The sequence below is a fragment of the Impatiens glandulifera genome, chromosome 1 (assembly GCF_907164915.1).
Source record: "Impatiens glandulifera chromosome 1, dImpGla2.1, whole genome shotgun sequence".
Lineage (NCBI taxonomy): Eukaryota > Viridiplantae > Streptophyta > Magnoliopsida > Ericales > Balsaminaceae > Impatiens > Impatiens glandulifera.
This window is the reverse complement of record NC_061862.1, coordinates 115,639,898-115,661,094: the sequence shown is the minus strand read 5'-3', so window position 1 is coordinate 115,661,094 and position 21,197 is coordinate 115,639,898. Positions and strand designations below refer to the sequence as shown.

The window sequence follows — 21,197 nt, the reverse complement described above, 5'->3', positions numbered from 1 at the left end:
TTTCCTACATGTATTATTGTTAAGAAGTATTTATGTTGTGTTGATTTGATTAAGTTAGTTTCGATAAATTGAGGTCCTTATTAGTATGGGATAGAGATTCGAATATGATTAGAGAAGCAAAAATAAATAAAGTGTAAAAATCCTAGCTAATAAAAGGAATAGAATTGTCCGGTTTTACTGGAAAGTGACAAGAGGGGGAGTGGGGGGGACTGTTTAATTTGTAGTAGTGTGGGCACATGATAGAAATGGGAGTCGAACATTTGGATTGGTATATTTGTGCAATAATAATTAGTTGATGATGATCATCCTGAAAAATGGTGGAAATTGTGTTATTAGAGCGAGAGTCGACTCGGTGACGACGAAAGATTAGATTTGAATCCGCCGGCATATTGTCAAATGCGTCGTCCTCTTCTTCGTCCTCAAAACAGAAGAGAATAGGACCAGACCTTATCTCCCTGGCCAGATTAAGGGCGGCCAATTAATACACACGACACGCACATTTAGAGTGAAATTCCTGCCCACAGAAGAAGAAGCAGCCAATCAGAAAATGAATAGTCATGCCTTGCCTTGCCTTGATTGAAACACAGACAAACTTACTCACCTACGCGCATACAAACAAATCAGACCAGAAGTAGTAGTAGTAGTAGGATAAGGGGAATCTATTGTCTGACAAGTCCTAACGAAAAAACATCATCAATTGTTGATTTCTGTTCCCTATATGCTTGTTCGTTTGTAATCCAAGGCAAGGCAAGGCAGCGTCCATGAATCACAATTATCGCGTTCCGGATTTCGAAATTTATGCCGACGAATCAGCAAATCCACCTGCATCGACGAGTCAAACCAGGCCTAAGAAATCTGCAATGTAAGCTTGCGATTATAGCATGCTCTATTAGTGTTGTTATGTGGATATTGGAATTATGCTTACTTTTTCATCTGACTCTGTAGTGCGGAGGAAGATTTGACAGAACTCCTATGGCAAAATGGACAAGTGGTATTTCAGAGCCAAAATCAAAGATCTCAGAGAAGAGCAAACATCGGAGACGTTATTTTACCGGCGGAGAATCCTCCGCCGAGACAGATCCCACCGGATGAAGTTACGCCGGTGAATTTGTTCATGCAAGAGGATGAGATGGAAAACTGGTTGCACTATCCTCTCGATGATTCTACTCCTTTCGATCGTGACCTATATGCCGATCTACTTTATCCTACTACTGGCGCTCCAGCGCCCCCTCCCACTCGTCTGGCGCCAGTAACCGATATTCTTAACGCAGAATTCCAGCCTCGGAAGCCGCCGGAATCCAAAGCAACGGCGCCGGTTCACGACTTCACACATACCTCGAGGCATAAGGGAAGGGGGGTGGAGCATGGAGGACCGTCGAATTCGAACAAAACGATTGAACCGACGGTTGTGGACTCGAGCGATACGCCTGCGTTGAGGGGAGCGACGAAATCTAGATTTGAACAATTTAACAACAGTGCGATGCATATTTCGGCCAGAAACTTAGGGTACTACCACCAGACGATCGCGGCGTTGGGGACATCATCTGCGGCTGCTGGAGAAACGGATATTCGAACGTATGATTTTACAACGACATCTCCAGGCGACTCAGGAGCTAGCGTGAGTGTCGAGCCTTCGACCCCAAAGCCAGCTCCTCCAGTGATAGAGGATCGGAAACGGAAGGGCATAGAAGCCGACGACGGCTATTGCCAGAACGAGGTTAGTCTTTTTTACACTTCTTCTCTCTTTTCACTTTCCCTAGAGATTGTATGATGTTCTTTATTTGGATTCATAATAAACCACTCTTCCATTTTTCATCTACTCATTTCAAATATCAAAATATTCTTATTTAATCAACTTCAATCATTTAAATAAACTCAAATCAATTCAACTCCTATATTATCTCCTAATCATTGGGTAAAAAGATACATTTTAAATTTTATACTAAATTACAGGGAAATTTGACTAAACAACACTAAAATGGTAATTAAATGCTAGTAAATTTAATTGCGCAAATGATCCTTCTAAAATATTTTGACAAAATTACTTTCTTCGCGTAACGCGAAGGGTATGATCGTCTCGCGAAGAAAAACCTGTGAAAAGTCTATAATGATCGTACCCTTCGCGTTACGCGACGGAATAATTTCATAGAATTTCTCTTCGAGTGACGATCCTACCATCCGCGTTACGCAACGAGGATATTTTTGTCAAAATATTTTGAAATGGTTATTTGTCCAGTTATGTTTTTTAAGGTATTTCGTTAAATTTCCCAAATTTTCCGTATATTTAACTCACTATACAATTAAAATTAAGAACTTGATTAAGAGGTAAAATTGTGAGCTATAACAGTAGTATGGGTTGGGTTCTTTTAATAAAAATAGTAACAAATAATTATTGGATATTAAAATTTTAAAACTAAAAAATAATTTCTTTTTTTGTTGATCACAAAGCACACTATCAAAATAGCCTATTTAACTAATTCAATGGTTCAAAATTAGAAACTTGAGTTGTATTATTAGAAATGGTAAATATATTAATAAATACATTTAAAAGACATTCTATTACAATACTATATTCATCAAGTGGTATAATTATTTGCTGAGTTGGAATTCAAACAAATTTTCCATAAATAGAACGTTTTTGGTAAAATGTCAAAAAGAAAAACACAAATATATGTTTCTTTAGACACTTTTGATGCACAGCCAGTGGTCAGACATGTAGGCTGAACATAACATATGGTAGATCTACTACAAATATCATGCCACGTGGATGATGACTGTGTCAATATTTTCTTGTGATGCTGAATCATAGACATTGAATACTTACTTGGTTCCATAATTTTGAAAGTTTTTAATAATGCATGATTTTTATAAAAGAAACTTCAAATGAATTTATTGATATTGTAGGTTAGGACTTTAGGATGCTTATAAATAGTTATAATAGGGGGAATTCTTTTATTATATATTGCTGAATATGGGAATGGAATGAATTTACTATCCAATTTGTGGGTTCTTTATCTAGATTACTTGTATGAGATTCCAATATGATTCTTCTTGACAGGATGTTGATGTTGAGTACTCTGATGTAAAGCAACGAGTTCATGGATCAACATCTACAAAGAGATCTCGTGCTGCAGAAGTCCATAATCAATCAGAGAGGGTATTCTTTAATTCGTTTTTTTTTACCATTTTGCATTTTCCATTTGGGAACCATGATCATTTTGTTTTTGGATCATCTCATGCAGAGACGTCGAGATAGAATAAACGTAAAGATGAAGGCTTTGCAAGATCTAATACCCCGATGCAACAAGGTTTCATGCTTTCTCCAATTTATTTATGGAGTCTGTGGGACTGAGTATCAGAAACAGAGAGTAAAAAAGAAAACTTAATTTAATTAGAAAAAGAAAAGAGCTTAACAGATCAAGCAAAGCATAAGAGATATGAAATGTATGAATAAGTCACTCTTTCAGATATCCCCAAACAATAATTCATCCATCCCAATGTCTTGCACATAAGTCAGTTAACTTGTTTGTTATAATATTTATATCAGCTTCTTCTTTGAACATTAAGACGTCACAATAGATTTTCAGATTTGCTTTATGTTTTTTTTGTTTGTTTGTTAATTGTTTATTTCAAATGTGGATTTGCAGTCAGATAAAGCTTCAATGTTGGACGAAGCAATTGAGTACTTGAAATCACTACAGATGCAAGTGCAGGTAAGTAATCTTTTTAATTACCATTTCCTTCTACACATCCTCTGTGCTACTCTTGATTAAAGATGGTTACTTTTTAGATCACAATCCAAGTGATAGTGTAAACTTTTGTTTGTTTTGGTTCATGATCTAAATGATTGTGATTTTTGACAAATATAACAAATGCAGATGATGTCAATGGGTTGCACCATGGTTCCTATGATGTTTCCTGGCGTCCAACATTACATGCCAGCTGTCGGGATGGGAATGGACATGGGAATGATGCGTCCAATGATGCAATTTCCTCCTGTTGTCCCAGGCTCGGGTGTTCCAAACCAAGCCACTAGTACAAATATGACTCCGAGATTTCCTATCCCGAATTTCCATTTGCCATCCGATCCCAACAGAATCCAAGAAACAAACCTTCCAGATTCTATGATGAATTCCTCATCCGCGCCCACTCAAAATCACAGTCATTCGCAGATGCAGCAGCAGCAGCAGCAGCAGAATATTGTCGATCCTTATCAGCAGTACCTTATAATGCAACAATCTCGAGCATCACTAGCTCAGGTATGTTTTGTTCTTCTTGGAATATTCTAGAAACTTGCAAGACTGTGATTTTATTTATTAATTACTGATTGAATTTATTTGTACATGTAGAACCACCCGACAATGATGCATCAACCTAATACAAACAATCCTGGTGGAAATGATCATGGGAATCTCAAACCTGGTATGTTAATATAACAACCTTATTTTCTTCAACTTCTTTTTCTTCCCATACTCACTCTACAAAAGAAAGATTCGAAAGTCAACCAATGTTTTTGAACTGATTCTTAAACTTTGATTACCATATTTAAATAAATCTTGGACGAAAATAAACTGAGCTGGTTTTCCAGAAGGAAGCAAAGATTTAGGACCAGTTGGTAGCTTAAGAATTGATATGATATGTTCTTTTACATTTTTAAAATGAGACATCGAGAAACTACACTCAACTCCAAAGCAACACAAAAACATTTACAATCTGAAAGTCAATCAGATAAAAATGCCATATTTGCTGAAATTGGATAATGTTTTCACCAACTTGATAACTATAGTCGTTAAGCCTAATATAGTTACTCCTTAACCTTCTTCTCTTACCAGATATAGGTTTCTCAATCAAGTCTATGTTGTTCACATTTTTGTTTTTCATGTTTTTTAAGGTGAATATATAGTTTGTTATATAATTCGTAGGATGTGTTAATATTGAGATGGAAATGTATGTTTCAGGTTGAGAGTGGAGTAAGGTGTCATGAAAGGCTCTTTGACTGACAAATTTTGTAACACAGCCACCACCATAGTTCTATACAATTTGGTTAATTTTATCTCTAACCTGTAATTATATCTTCAATATTTTACTGATTGAGTTTTCTTTACATCCATACTTGTTATATATATAGCAGTAGTAGTAGTTATTTGTAGTAATTATTGACCCTGTAAGGAAAAATCTTTCTAAGATTGGTTGATACATGCATATTTATCATCAAGTACTTGATTAGATTTTGACACAGCTCTTACCATAGTGGAGTTTGCTTAACCGGATCATGAAAACCGAATGACAGTGAGAAGAGCGATGATTTGAACCGAGAGATTGATTTAGTCAATTATTTTATTGAATTAGATTAACTTTGTCAATTGAATTTGAAGCAAAAGGGTATATGTGAATAGATATTGTGTGGAGTAGTAAAGCACAATAATTATGAGTTTGAATCTTCACATCCGGACCATTAAAAATAAAAACACTATAGTTCATTACTAATATTTATGAACTTATTGGAAATTGATTTCTCTAAACATATATTTTTCAGAATTGGATGAACATGAAAATACTAGTATACCTAAACAGATCAACAAGTGACATTTCCTTGACAAAAGCAAACGTACACAAGATAGAAGCACAACATAGCATACATACATAAAAAAAAACAAGCATGATTCTTTCAGCAAGGTTTCTTTTTTTCGTTTTTTATGATTTAACTAGTCTTTAAATTTTAATCTCCACCAAACGCCACATGATGAGAAGGCCAAAGGGCGATTGATCACATGTAAAGTCCTTCGGGTACTCCCTCTTTCTTCTTGAACATAACCTTGTCTTTCGCCTTCTTAAAGTCGGCATGCACCACCTTCATTCTTCGTTCCCTTAAAGCCAATAAACCAGCTTCGGTACATATTGCCTTAATATCTGCTCCAGAGAACTCATCCTTAGTCATAACAAACTCTTCCAAGTTCACATCTTCCGCTAATGTCATTCTTGATGTATGTATCTGCGTAAACAACCAAAATTAAATACAGATGAATCAATGGCTGTTTCAGTATCAATTCATCATTTAAAGCATTTGTTAAAATTCACAAGAATTTGGTGATCAGATTAAAAACTCTCTTAGGAAATGAATTGTATACCAAACAGGTGACAATATACTAGTTTCAGAAGGTTCAATATCTATATGAATGCTCAAATTTCTAAAGATTTTACCTGGAAAATGCGCCTCCTCGTTTTGGTATCGGGAAGTGGGAATTCGATCTTCCTATCTATTCGTCCTGGCCGGAGTAGTGCAGGATCGAGGCTTTCGATCTTGTTTGTTGCAAGAATCACCTTAACATCTCCTCTTGAATCGAACCCATCAAGCTGATTCAGAAGTTCTAACATGGTCCTCTGAATTTCACGCTCCCCACCAGAGTGAGCATCATACCTGTATTTGCAAATAGGAAAATTTTAGTAACGTGAAAAAGAAAATCCAAATTCAAAGAAGCAATCAATTCACACCTCTTAGTACCAACAGCGTCAATTTCATCAATGAAAACAATTGAAGGCGAGAGATCATCAGCAACTCGAAAAAGCTCCCTAACCAGCTTTGGACCATCTCCCAGATATTTCTGAATCAATTCACTCCCAACAACTCGTAAGAAGGTTGCTGATGTGGAGTTCGCCACTGCCTGTAAAAGACAACAAGATGTGTATAATATAAATTGGTAGGCAGGAAAACCTAGAATGCAAAGTAAAATGAATGAAGTTCATCTGCTTGTTTAAAATTGCACAAATGTTCATTTTTTAGCTTAATTTGTGACAGTCTCGAATTGCTTGTTATACTTTTGAAAATAGCTCAAATATCCATTATTTGTTTTAAATCGGATCCGACCCACTTTTCTTCTCCTCTTTTTTTGGCATTAAGGAGTTGTTGAAATTTTAGAAATTTAACAGTATCAAAAGTTTAGTAAGCAAATTGAGACTGTCAAACTGAGCAAGCAAAATGAAGCTTTGGCACAAGTTCAACAAGCAAAACGAACAGCTTTCTAAAGTAAAACAATACAAACCTTTGCAAGTAGTGTTTTGCCAGTTCCAGGCTCTCCATAGAGAATAACACCCTTAGGGGGTTTAATACCAATGTCTTCATATAATTCAGGGTGTGTTAGAGGGAGTTCAACAGCTTCCTTAATTTCCTGTATTTGTGAGTCTAAGCCTCCAATGTCTGCATATGATTCTAAAGGAGCCTTCTCAACTTTCATCACAGACACCATTGGATCAACTTCGTCTTGGAGGAGACCCACCACTGAAAGAACCTGATAAATAATGTAGTTCCAAACTCTAGTCAATTGTACTTCGATTTCAAATCACAATATAAGAAATCCTAACTAATAAAGTGCAAGGGGGGGTTTGAAGACTGAAGATCCGGAATTGCATCTAGAGCACATATGAAGAAGCAATGGTTTACCTTATTGTGCATCAAAATCGAACAGCCAGGTTCGAGCTGATCCTTGTCGACGAACGAGAGAATCCCGACATAGTACTCTGGTCCGACTGATGATGAAACGATGGCGTGATTCTCGTCAATCAGCTCCTCGAGATTTCCAACGCTCATTGGAGAGCCACGAAGATCATCTACCTTGGATCTATCTACCTCGGTTTTCTCCTCCTGCGGTTTTAACCTCTCCTGACTTGTAACGAACTCTTCTTCCATTAAGAGGTAATCCTTGACCCTATGAAGCTTGAGCAACCTCAACCGACATTTTGTAACAGGTGTGAGCGTGGGAAGACGAGCTGCGGCCTCCGGTCCCTTCTGCTTTCGCTGCTTGCGACCAACACGTGCAGGTGGAGCTGCCGGCTCGAATTTCTTCTCTTTCTTGTCTCCATCATTCTTACGATCTCCGCCGGGACCTTGGCGGTTAAGGCCTCCAGGAGTTCCCTGACCCATGATTTGTCGCGCTTAACACGGAGAAAGATCCTAGCTTAGCTTGAGAGTTAGTAAAAAGTTCTTAGCCTGGTGAAGAAGAAACCTTGCTTTATAGGGCCACGGATTTTCCGTCAATTACTCCGATCTCATTATCAGATTCGAGTTATTCACATTTTAAAATTTCAATAATATTAATAAATATTTTTATAATTAATTTTTCACACAAAACGTTTTTTACAAGTAAGTTTAATATTTTGATTAACTAAAACCCCCCTTGATGATTATATGCTCACAGCTATTTAGATTTTAATATTAACTAAAAAATCATTGATTATACACAATTTACATGGAGGAAGCGTTTTAAAAGGAGAAATGATAGATCAAAGGAATTTTAAACAAAGGGTGATATCCTCATTTTTTTTTAATCTTTTTCAGCCAATAAAGTAAAGTCAAATTATTTTCTCTCATTTCTTTTTCCAAATCTTACACTATTTTTTTAAATATAATATTATAGTCAATTTTTTTATTCAGCATATTTTATTATAGATATTGTTTCTTTCTAATTTTAATTTTTTATAACTCAATTTATATTGGTTGTCCTATTTTTCATTCAGTATATTTTTTAATTTAATTGGATTGTCCTAATTTTTGTGAGTTGTTTGTTACTTATGTCAATTGTTTTGACAATTATTTATTGAGTCTATGTTATTTGTTTCTTAGTAATAAATGGGATAAGTTTGGATCCAAATGGTTTTTCTTTTATTTAATAAAAGTTATTGAAAATGATATTTTTTATTTTGGTAGGCTCTCTTACATGTACTTTTTATTTGTATATGTTTCTCATTATTTTATTATGTACGTAGATGATTAGTTATCATTTGACATAATTTTTTTGGCGTTGTTTATCAATACATGGGTAATGAAAATTTTAATTACGCTCAGAATTTTTGGTAGAGATTTTTTCGATGCCGCTAGATTGTTTGTCTGGCTTGGTTTACTTTATCAATTATCTTTTTTCAGTGCTTTCAAGGGGACCAAAACTCTTGAAGAAGAACTCGAAACCCTATTTTGTTGCCTTTATCCGTTATCTTCTTTAAATTTCCAGGAATAAAACAAAATTTCTAATATCGCTTCTAGTTCAGAGCCAAATACAGAAGATATGTTATTTCTAGGTTTTTACTGTTTTTGTTGTAGATTTAGTTGTTAGAATCGTGTTTGAAATGGTAAGTAGATGATGTTGTTGATGTTGGTGATAGTTAATCTATTATGTATATGAAGGTCATGTTCTTGTAAACACATGGCCAGAAACAGTCTGGTAAAAACCATGTTCTTGTAAAAACACGAGAACTATATTTTTTTTTCAAAAGAGTTATTTCATGTTTTTACTATTTCTGCCTTAGATTTACTTGTTAAATCGTGTTGAATGATAGTAGATGCTACTGATGTTGGTGATAGATAGATTAATATATTTTTGAAGGCTATGTTCTTGTAAAAACATGGCCAAGAACATGGTTTTGTAAAAAACCATGTTCTTGTAAAAACACAAGAACTGTATTTTTTTTTTTCAAATTGTTTTACATGTTCAGCGGCATTGAATTGCATGTTCAACGTCAATTAACTTCATATTCAACGCCAATGAACTGCATATTCATCGCATTTTTTAGTTGAAAAACTTAGGTTTTTTCCAAATATTTTTTCATGTTCAGTGCCAATGAACTGCATATTCATTGCCTTTTTCAGTTGAAACACTTAGTTTTTTCCAAATATTTTTTCATGTTCAGTGCCGATGAACTGAATATGTTCAGCGCATCTTCAATTGAAAAATTAAGTTTTTTTTCAAATTCTTTTCTATGTTCAGCACCATTGAACTACATGTTCAACCCTTTTTTAGTTAAAAAACTTGGTTTTTTCAAAAAAAAAAAAGCATATTAACGCCAATGAACTGCATGTTCAGCGTCCATTTACTACATGTCATTGAAGTGTCATGCATGCTCAAACTTTCATTCGAAGGTTGTGGAGTTGATGTTGAGATTGAAGTTGTAAAATGAAACAATTACAAAACTTTTATTAAATATAACATAAATCACATGGAAAATAATTAAGATACAAAATAATGTAGTCACATGGAAAATAATTAAGATACAAAATAATGTAGTCAAACCTTTTTTCGGGATCTCGAGGCCAACTTCCTCACAATTTTCTCAATGAAAGATTGTTTTTGTTTAGTTGGTGGTCGACCTCAAGCTCTTACTTTCAAATGAGAGTGTATCACGTTTTCTGTTGATGAAAATACTTCCGTGACTTTGTCGGCCCTTCCATTATTATGTTCCAAAGGCATAAATTATTCATTCAAGGATTTTATGTTGTTCAACAAAATAGAACAATTGTCTTTAGATTTTTCTCTAAGGTGTTGAAAATCTTGTATCAATGGAGTTAGACTATTGTAACGTTTTTTTTTCTTCCATAGTAATATTAGAATCATAAATATTGGTGATAGTTTGATATCCACGCTTAATATCTTTACGCCACTTGCCTATGATATAACCCTTATATTATTTAACACAACAATGATATGCCTACACAAAATACATATTAACTCAAATATTCAACATTGACATTTAAACATTGCAGTCCAGTTCGTTATAGTGCACATCGTAAAAATTATCTCTTAAATTTTTTCCATTTACTCCTAAAATGTTCTCCACGACATTAAATATAAAAGTTGTCCTTCTGAAATTTTATTTTCAATAACATAACCACCGACAATTGGTATGAGAAAATTAAACGATTAAAAATCCAGTTTCTTTTCTTTCTCAATATTCTTCAACAAAACCTTATCATATAGCTCCACGAATTGTTTGAGAGATGTTTTGGAGTGCACAAAGTAATCAAAAAAGAATTTATACTTTCACTCTGTTAAGATATGGACATCCCTACCCAAAAGTGGCATTTCATATAAACTGGTATCCATTTAAATTTTTCTAAAAATCTTTATGGACATCCCTACCCAAAAGTGGCATTTCATATAAACTGGTATCCATTTAAATTTTTCTAAAAATAAAGATTTCAACCAATCATTATCTTCCAATATAAAATCTTCTATCATTCTCATCCAATCGTCTTCTCATTGTTAAATAGTGATGGAGTTAAATACAATGTTTTTCAGCCTTTCTATATTAGTTTGTATTTAACATGGCTTCCAAATTTTGTAGGAATTTTCTTCATGATATTCCACAAATAAAAACCATGATGAGATTTAGGAAATACCTTAACAATTGTAGTTCTATTGATCGACATTGGTCTGTGATTATGGCATTTGAAGCTCGATCAAGCATACATGTCAACCAAACTATGAACAACCAAGTGAAAGACTCTAAATCTTCATTAAACAATAAGTCACATCCAAGTAAAATGGATTGAACATGATGATTGACCCCGATAAATGGAGCAATGGGCATGTCATATCGATTAGTCAAATATGTTGTATCAAAAGTGATAACATCCGAGAAATACTCATAGGCAGTTAGCCCTACACCTTCTATCTGCCCAAAACATGTTTCTAATTTGGGATTCCTCGTTCAAATCAACCAAGTAGAAAAAGTTTCTTCTTTGCATTCTTAAGAAATAATTATTAAGTGCTTCATCATCCCCACTCCATAACCTTAACTTTTGAGCTTCTATAATATAATTTCTAAATGTTCTCTCATCAAAAGACATGTTATCATACCCTCCAGCTTCCACTATAAAAAATTGGAAACTTTTGGCCAAAGTTATTTCGGCTTCATCGTTTAATTCTAATGAGCATGAAGTTCATTGGCGCTGAACATGCAGTTCATAGGCGCTAAACATAAATTGTTTTTGAACAAAAAATATGTTTTTTAACAGAAAAAAGCATTAAACATAGAGTATTGGCTCTTAACATGCAGTTCATGGGCATTGAACATGTAGTTCAATGAAATGTTCTTTTTACATATTCTCTCATCAAAAGACATGTTATAATACCCTCCAGCTTCATCGTCTAATTCCAATGAGCAATGAATCCATTGACGTTGAACATGCAGTTCATAGGCGCTAAACATGAAATGTTTTTGAATAGAAAATGCGTTAAACACGGAGTTCATTGTCTTTGAACATGCAGTTCATGGGCGCTGAACATGCAGTTCAATGGCGTTGAACATGCAGTTCAATGACGCTGAGCATGAATTTTTTTGTTTTGAAAAAATTATGTTTTTCAACTTAAAAAGACGTTGAACATGTAGTTCAATGGCACTGAATATGAAAAAAAACATATTTGTGTTTTTACAAAAAAATAGTTTTTAAAATGCCATGTTTTTACAAGAACATGGCCTTCAAATACATATTAATCTAATTATCACCCATATCAGCAACATCTAGTATCATCTAATACGATTTTAACAACTAAATTTAAAACATAAACAGTAAAAACCTAGAAATAACTCTTTTAAAAAAAATAAAGATTTTATGTTTTTACAAGAACTTATTTTTTATAAATCTATGTTCTTGGCCATGTTTTTACAAAAATATAGTCTTCAAATACATAGATTAACTATCACAAATATCAGCAACAACATCACTTCATATTGTGTATTTGTAAATTAGGATGTTTTTATTAAAATAAAAATAACGATTTTGAATCCTTAATTAAAATTAGGGACATTTTATGTAAATAACATTTCTACAACCTATTTGAAATTAGGATATTTTTATTGAAATAGAAATAATGATTCTGAAACCTTAATTAAATTAGGGATGCATTAAAATAAAAATAACATTTCTAAAACTTACTTGAAATTAGGATGTTTTTATTAAAATAAAAAAATGATTTTGAAACTTTAATTAAAATTAGGGGAATTTTAGTTAAAATAAAAATAACATTTCTGAAACCTACTTAAAATTAGGATTTGTTTTAAATAAAATAAAGATTTTAAAACCTTAATTAAAATTGGTAGCATTTTATTAAAATGAAAATAACATTTCTAAAACCTACTTGAAATTATGATGTTTTTTTAAAATAAAAAAAAACGATTCTAATACCTTAATTACAACTGGGGGCATTTTCATTAAAATAAAAATAACATTTCTGAAACCTACTTAAAATTAGGATATTTTTTTCTAAATAAATATAACGATTCTGAAACCTTAATTAAAATTATCGAGAACATTAAAATGAAAATAACTTTCTATAACACCCACTTGAAATCAGGGATGCTTTATATATATATATATATATATATATATATATATATATATATATATATATATATATATATATATATATATATATATATATATATATATATATATAAACATAAACATAAACATAAACATAAACGACGATTCTGAAACTCTACTTAAAATTAGAGAAATTTTCATATAAATGAAATAAGAAAACCCTAGGTCAATACTAGAGAAATTTTTATTAAAATAAAAATTATCAAAAATAAAATAAAATAAAGATTTTTCAAAAAACACACATGTTGTTAACTACATTCGGACATGATTTCTCCTTTGATAAGAATATGTAGGCAGACTAACACTAGGTTCAATTCCAATAAAACCTAAAATAAAAAAATATACTAAACAAAAATATAATCGGAACTACGTTCGGGCCTGATTTTCTCTCTTATGAGAATACATAGGCAGGCTATCATTAGACACTGTCCCAATAAATTAAAAACTACAAAACCCTTGCGTTAACACTAGTGACATTTTTATTAATATAAAAATGCTGAAAGAGCAGTCGTCTGATGACACTACACACTAAACGAGCTAAGCTTAAACTGTCCGAAATTTCAACTTGGTTAGACGTCAGGATGTTAGGTAGACGCATGCTAATACAGCTAAGGTTGTGCGCGAGCAGACACCTTCTAAATAGACGTCTTGCTCCGTGTGAGCAGACGCTCTTCAGTTAGACGCCTTGCGCGAGCAGACGCTCTTTGGTTAGAAGTCTTGTCCCGCACGAGAAAAAACTCTCCCTAACAGACGTCTATCTACGTTGAAATGGAAGGCATGTGAACAACACAACTAGTTGATTGTCTTAGTGCTCACCATACGTCTCTTCTTAAGCCAAATGGGGGACAACTGTATCAATCTTATCAAAACGCTATCGTTTCACCCCTATCTTTAAAAAGTGAACGATTACATTATTAACAAATAACATGAAGACATGTGACTTTCATGTATTAAGATGTGACCAACACTCCATATTTCTTATCAAACGCCTGTTATTTCTATTGATGTCTTTTACTTTGTAAATGATGATTTTTAATCAATGACGCGCTTTCCTGTAAATGATGGTTTTGCAAATGATGATTTTTGAAACCTGTATCGTTTCAAAATTATTTAAAGGGTGCCTTGCGTACAAGAAAACTTCATTTTCTTTCTTTAGAAATATTTTGGGTATTTTAGACATAAATTAATTTAATTAAGTATGCACAAATTGAGGGGAATTTTTTTTGACTTGACTGGACAAACGTATTAGACGGATGTCTTAAATTGGACTAATTAGATCAGTCGTCTAAAGAGAATGTATATCAAACGAGTTGTGATTAAGCAGCTTGCAACTTAAGCATGGTCAACGTTTAAATGTAAGGCAGACGCCTGCTGACACGTCTGTTGCCATGTGTTAACAAACGCCTTCCGAATAGACGTCTTACCAAGCTTAAACACAAGGTATGCTGACATAACAAATATACGTATGTATACGTACGCTCTTCAGACGCCTCATCTTAAGACGAGTGGGATAGTTGTCTTAATTTTAATGCGATGTCTTTTTACCTTCCCTTTTAGACAATAAACGGTCACATTTCAAATTAATTGGAGGGAATATTTATTTGATCTTATCTTATAAATATTTTCGACAACGAATAACATGAAGACACATGTCTATCATGTTATTAAAATGAGACCAATACACGTGATGGTCTAATACCACACGCTTGATCATTAATAAAGTATTTTATTTCTATTTAATGACGTCTTTTAACAATGCTTGTTAATGATGACTTTTAATGACGTCTGTTAATCTTAAAATGACGGTTTATTTTAATGATGTCCTTTGGGACACGTGTCTATTCAAATATATTTATGGCGTCTTGCAAGCCTAAAATATTTTACGCTATATTTGAGATTTTCTAAAACCCTAAATCTTGTTTTGCTTGACTTCTCTCTAGAAACTTAATCGTCTTCTTCGTCTATTTTCTAAACCCTAAGATGTCTAAGAAAACTATTACCTTCGCACAAAACAACTTGCAGGTGGACTTCGATTCGGTTTACGCATCAGGGTTGCCGGCGATGGTGGTAATGTTCAGATCCCTGGAGGCTTTCGGTCTCAGAAAATTTCTTGGCGGACCTTTTATTCTTCATGACCAGGAGGTGCGTGCGTTCTTTGATACCGCGAAGATAGGAGATTTCATTTCAGCAACTATGAAGGGTATTGAAATCTTCATATCCAAAGCCTTCTTTGTCGAGTTCCTCGGGCTTCCTACGGAAGGCCACACATTTGCTGAAGAGATTTCGGTCGAGGTTATCTCGGAGATGCATACCTTCCTTTCCGTACATGAGTCATATTTCTTCATGTCTTTACTTTAACTACCCGTTCATGTGGGAAGATGCTCGTTCAGTTATGTTACCCACACACTGGATCAATGATGTTTCTGACACCAAGGCACTTTATCATTCAATCTTCATTGAGGGGATTGTTGATCTCGAACCAATAGACATAGATGAAGTGATTGAAGAAGATGAAGACATGACGGGTTTGGATGATTAAAGAAACTCTTTTATTCCAATACCTTTGATTATTTATCTATTTAGCTTTACTACGTGTACGAACTCTTTGTGTACACGAGTAACATCAACTTTATATGAACTGTGTTTTCAATGATAATCGGATGTAGAAATTGAGTGACTATTTTAAATCCTAATATATTGTTTACAGGCTTCACAATATAGCTTATAATCTAGCTTGGCTAAACAACTTTAAGGTTGTTTACATGATTATGCTTTCATATGGTATGTTATATTTCTTGCATGCATAGCATTAGAACAAATAGACGTTCATAATTAAAATATATTTTCTAAAAAAATATATGTTTTTGGTACTAATAAACCCTATTTTGTATAAGTCATAGATTTGCTCCCTATGGACGTGGTTTCTATGTATTTGTAGAGCTTCCTTAAAGACTTTCCCTCTCATACTCGTTATATGTTGGGAAGCATCTTATCTCTGTCTCACCTGAAGGTTGACACCAGACTGATGGAGCATATGCAACAACGGTTGGATGGTCGTACTCGAACTTACACCATCACTCTACATCATATCACTCCTACCATTGAAGAGTTTTGCGTCATCTTGCGCTCTCCTTCTTGGCATCTTCTATACTTACCTCATGTAGAGGATGTGTGGTCCTCTCAAGACCTCCTACGAGAGTTCTTTGTTGCTGATGAGCACATTTTCTGTTTTTAGCTCAAAATAGAGGTATCAATATAGATATATGGCAAGAACTTTTGGAGAGATTTTCTAACCATGAAGACCAAGAGATCATGTGCCGCAAGATCTTGGTCATCCTCTTGACTCACATCCTTTTATGTCCTGAAGCGACACATTGACCTTCCTCTCGCATCTTGGAGGGTCATGACTATGGAAAATGCCCAATGTGATCTGTCGGGGCTTATTCTAGTAGAGACTATGCTTGGAGTTCATCATACTCTTCCTGGACAAACTCACATGTCTAGGAGGGGTTCTCTATCTCAAGATGATAGAAAATCTCAATTTTCTTCCTCCTACCACTGATAGAGTTTATTATGATGATGCTCGAAGGCTCGAATGAAGGCTCGAATGGAGAGTTGCTATAACATCACGCACTCATCCTATTGTCGATGATCATTACATCCAATTTGTGGTTCTGTCATACCACATCTTGGATTCTGCATTCCTTATGGTGAGTCAGCCATTCATTGTGATTTTCGGCCTAATCGAAGGTTACCACTTATTGTACTGTGTATTTGCATAAGCAATTTGGTAAATATTTTGGCTTTACTATTGTGGGGCCTTGTCCTATAATTGACGGACGAATCACGACTGAGCTATACGATACCTATGCGAGTATGTGGAAATTTACATGACGAGTGCAACTTGTTGACTATTGGTGTAATGTTATTATCATGGACATTGATCTCCATTAGATAACTAAAGTGGAGATGGATATCTTAGCAAAGATATATTACTCTTTAGAATATGATAATTCGAAGAATGACGTCTCTTCACCCATCCATGAGCGGATTATTTCTCCTAATTACATTGACGTGACCCTTGAGGATCTCGATATTGACATGGCCAGTGACTTAGGATCAAACCATGATTCTTTTACTCAGATCTTGATCCGACTTCACCAGAAGATTAGCATCTCACAAACATAGATGCATCTTAGAACAATCATCTATCCGAGAAGATGGACATGACTGCTGATAGATGACATGAAGCTCATGACGACTCACCCATGGAGTGCGGTCATTAAGCATGCGACCACACGTGGAGTTATGCATTGTACCTATGTGGAGCCTACGTACTCGGATGGCTATCAATCAGACATCAATTCGGACTTGAGGTTCGAACTCGAGCATGATGCAACTTTGCTCACAACAGAAGATGCCAAAGCCGATTCGGAAAACTACGACGTCGAGACGGATCTTGAGAAAGATCTAGACTATGAGTCTGATCTCTTTAACTTTATTAGGCACATGTTAGGGTTGTTCAACAGGTTTAACGGTTCTAGTTAAGTTCGGTTTTACCTCTTATTTTACTAACCGGTTAATCGACTAGTATTAGTATCGGTTTTACCGATTTTGGTTCTGCCAGTTCCGATCGGTACCGATCGGTTAACCGGTTTAAACCGTGAACTAATAATTCAATTTTTTAAATTAAGTATTAAACTTATTATTTTTTTTTTTTAAATTGGTATTTCTACTATACTTTTATGCTTAATCACCATTTTTTTATATCTATATTATAATATATTATATTATTTTTATAATATAATATGTTATAGTTATATTAAAATTGTTTGATTATTTATATTCTTTTTATGAATTATTTTTAATAAATAATTATGTATATTAATAATTCTATATGTATTAATTATTTTATAATCTATATAACTATTTATTAAATATAAATATATATAACAACATATTTAAAAATTATTTTTTTGTTATATTTAAATAAATTTAAATTAATTATTTTATAATCTATATAATTATATATTAAATATATAATAGCATATTTAAAAATAAATTCTTCCTCTATATATAATAATTATATATACATACACAAAATTATAAAATAAAAATAAATTCAACAATTACAAGTATAGTGGTTAAAGTGTTCACATTTTAAATTTAAGATAAAGGCTCGAGTTCCAACTAATGCGGATTTTAGAAGAATATTATAAATATTAAAATGTGACACGTGTATATGAATTTCAGGAATTAGAGAATTATTGATTAAAATGTCTAAAATGAGTTTCTTAATATATAATGTTTTCAATCAAAATGTATAAAATGAGTTTGTTAGTGCATAACGTTCAAAGTAAAGTTATGTGATGGTGTATAATGTTCAAAATAAGGATAAGTGTGGTGAGTAATTAGATATCTTCGGATTTCTGGATAGTAAATCAAAATAATATTCTTTAGTTTTTTCATTTATGGTGAATATATGTGTAACCAGGTGGGTAAGTTATGTATTAATAATTTTATAATTTATATAATTATATATTAAATAATTTATATAATTATATATTAAATATATATATATATATATATATATAACAACCTATTTAAAAATTAATTTATGATATATTTAAAATAAAAATAAATTAATTTATTTGATTATTTATCTCTCTTTTATATTATTTTTTTTTTCTTCATAATTATTAGATACATCACTATATTATTTTTTTAATTTTTAATCTTATATATTTTCTTTACTTGAATTTTTTAATAAATAATTATATAGATATATCAATAATTCTATTTATATTAATTATTTTATACTATATAACTAAATATTAAAATTTAAAAATATTATTAACTCTTAATTAAATTTTCAAACAAATTATTAAAAAATATGTTTTTTTTATATATATTCGAGTTTATATATACAAAATATCTACATAAAAAAAATTATAAATTGAATTCAATAATCGCAAGTGGTGTATTGGTTAAAGTGTTCATATTTCAAACTTAATATTATGTTTTATGTCTTAATTGATGCACATTTTAAAGGGTGTATTATAAAGATTAAAATGATTATGATAATGGTATATGTGAGTGTAATTTTGAGAGATTAAAAGAATTATCAAATTTTAGATGGGATGAATGCGAATTTTAGATTTTAGTATCGGTTTTACCGGTTTTGGTTCTACTGGTTTCGGTCGGTACCGGTCGATTAACCGGTTTAAACTGTGAACCGATAATTCAATTTTTTTTAAATTAAGTATTAAAATTATTATAAAACAAAAATCAAAATCCTTGTTTGTGATATATTTTTATGCTTAATTACCATTTTTTTTTATCTATATTACAATATATTATATTATTTTTATAATATAATATATTATAATGATATTTCATAGATATATTTAGAAATGTATTATAATATATTAAATTATTGTAACAATATAATATATTTTAAAAGTATCTATTTTTAAATAAATAATCATATAAATTATATTTTTTTTAGATAATTCTATACAAATTATAATTTAAAATTTAAAAATAACTAATATATATATATATATATTATTAAATATTATTTATAATATATCTAATATTTAAAAAATAACTAATATAAATATATATGATTAAATTATTACCGATTTACAAGTTAAACCGCTAGCAAAATAGTTTAACCGAAAACCAAATCTTTTAACCGGTAAAAGAACGGTTAATCGGAACTGTTAGAACCGGTCAACCAATAAACCGGTAAAATGAAACCGGTAAACTATCGGTTCGATTGTGCTATCGATTTTTTCGTTTTTGCACAACCCTATATATTGTTAAGTCCATGCACAACCTGTTGTGTGCTATGATTGTAAAAATTCATCATTTGTGATGCAACTCTTTGTTAATGAAAATTCAATTATTAGTTCTAAATTTCTATTTCTATTTAGGACATGTTTGCATTTATGTGATTGAATGTCAAATGAACTTAAAATGAGATATTGAAATAGATCACTGATGTGCAACTTTTTCTTCAAGGCGTCCGCATACCTCTGGTATCACGACTCCTTAACGAGACCCTTTTACAAGTAGGTTCATTAAGTCTACAATCGAGAACTCGAACATGGATGCAAGTTAAAACCCACCCCTATAGACTCTTTCGGTCGAGTCGAATGATATGCAGGACACAATGAAGGTCATGATGACGACCATCACCAAGATGTCCTAAGATATTCATGTTCTTAGTGCACATGTTGTAAAGTCGGCCGTGGAGCCGATGCCCACACCCATTGCCCATGATCGTCTAACTCCAACTACGGGAGTCCCACCACCTTTTCCTTTGTGCATCCTGCCCGTACACAGGTACATGATGCGACTGCGTTCAATCCAACATCCATTCATGTCCACGAACAACCTTCTTACCTCAAATATGCCCGAGCCTTTACCGCACCCATTCCATAGACTATGGGTCGAGACTCTAGATCTCCCACTAAAAACGGGGTGCCATACTTAAGTATAGGGATTCCGGAGACGAGGAGGATGTATACAACCATACCTCAATGCAAGTCAATGCTAGTGAACACATCTTAAAGTTAAAGTTTGATGAATTTGTTAATAAGATTGACATTTTTTTTATCTTATTTGAAAAAAAAAAGAAGATAATAATAGATCAAACTCGATACAATTTATTCTACAAATTTATACCCAAAAAATTGTATCAACATAGTGGTTTAGATAGTCTTACATCCTCTTTCCAAATAGATCAATCTTTGTATTTAAATTTCAATGAGATTTCCAGCAATATTAGTACTTAGTAAGTTCTTAACACTCTGCATATTTCTCTATTTGAATCATAATTCTATATACAAAAGAACAAGAAGATGATGAACATAAAATTCATCATTAATTCTTACTAAATTAAACATCCGACAAAATTCAAATTCACCGAATTTTAATTTTTTTTTCGGATTTCGAAACAAATTTTATACCATTTCGATTTTAAATAGGATTTTCGATTTCATTTTTGAGTTGGATTTAAACTCGAAAACCAAATCAAAAA

General features: G+C 32.6%; 2 protein-coding genes across 2 annotated transcripts; one reads left to right on the top strand and one right to left on the bottom strand.

Annotated features, from left to right (window-relative positions):
• Nucleotides 1-278: 278 nt before the first annotated feature.
• LOC124919632 (transcription factor PIF1-like) lies at nt 279-5,234 on the top strand. Its single transcript, XM_047459914.1, has 8 exons — nt 279-862; nt 946-1,717; nt 3,059-3,157; nt 3,243-3,308; nt 3,648-3,713; nt 3,879-4,259; nt 4,350-4,422; nt 4,959-5,234. Exons 1-8 carry the CDS (start codon nt 762-764, stop codon nt 4,961-4,963), a joined length of 1,563 nt encoding a protein of 520 aa, XP_047315870.1. The 5' UTR covers nt 279-761; the 3' UTR covers nt 4,964-5,234.
• Nucleotides 5,235-5,563: 329 nt separating this feature from the next.
• Nucleotides 5,564-7,989, bottom strand: LOC124919631 (26S proteasome regulatory subunit 4 homolog A-like). Its single transcript, XM_047459913.1, has 5 exons — nt 7,439-7,989; nt 7,041-7,286; nt 6,493-6,662; nt 6,202-6,418; nt 5,564-5,992 (listed from the first exon to the last, which is right to left on the bottom strand). Exons 1-5 carry the CDS (start codon nt 7,916-7,918, stop codon nt 5,768-5,770), a joined length of 1,338 nt encoding a protein of 445 aa, XP_047315869.1. The 5' UTR covers nt 7,919-7,989; the 3' UTR covers nt 5,564-5,767.
• Nucleotides 7,990-21,197: the final 13,208 nt, after the last annotated feature.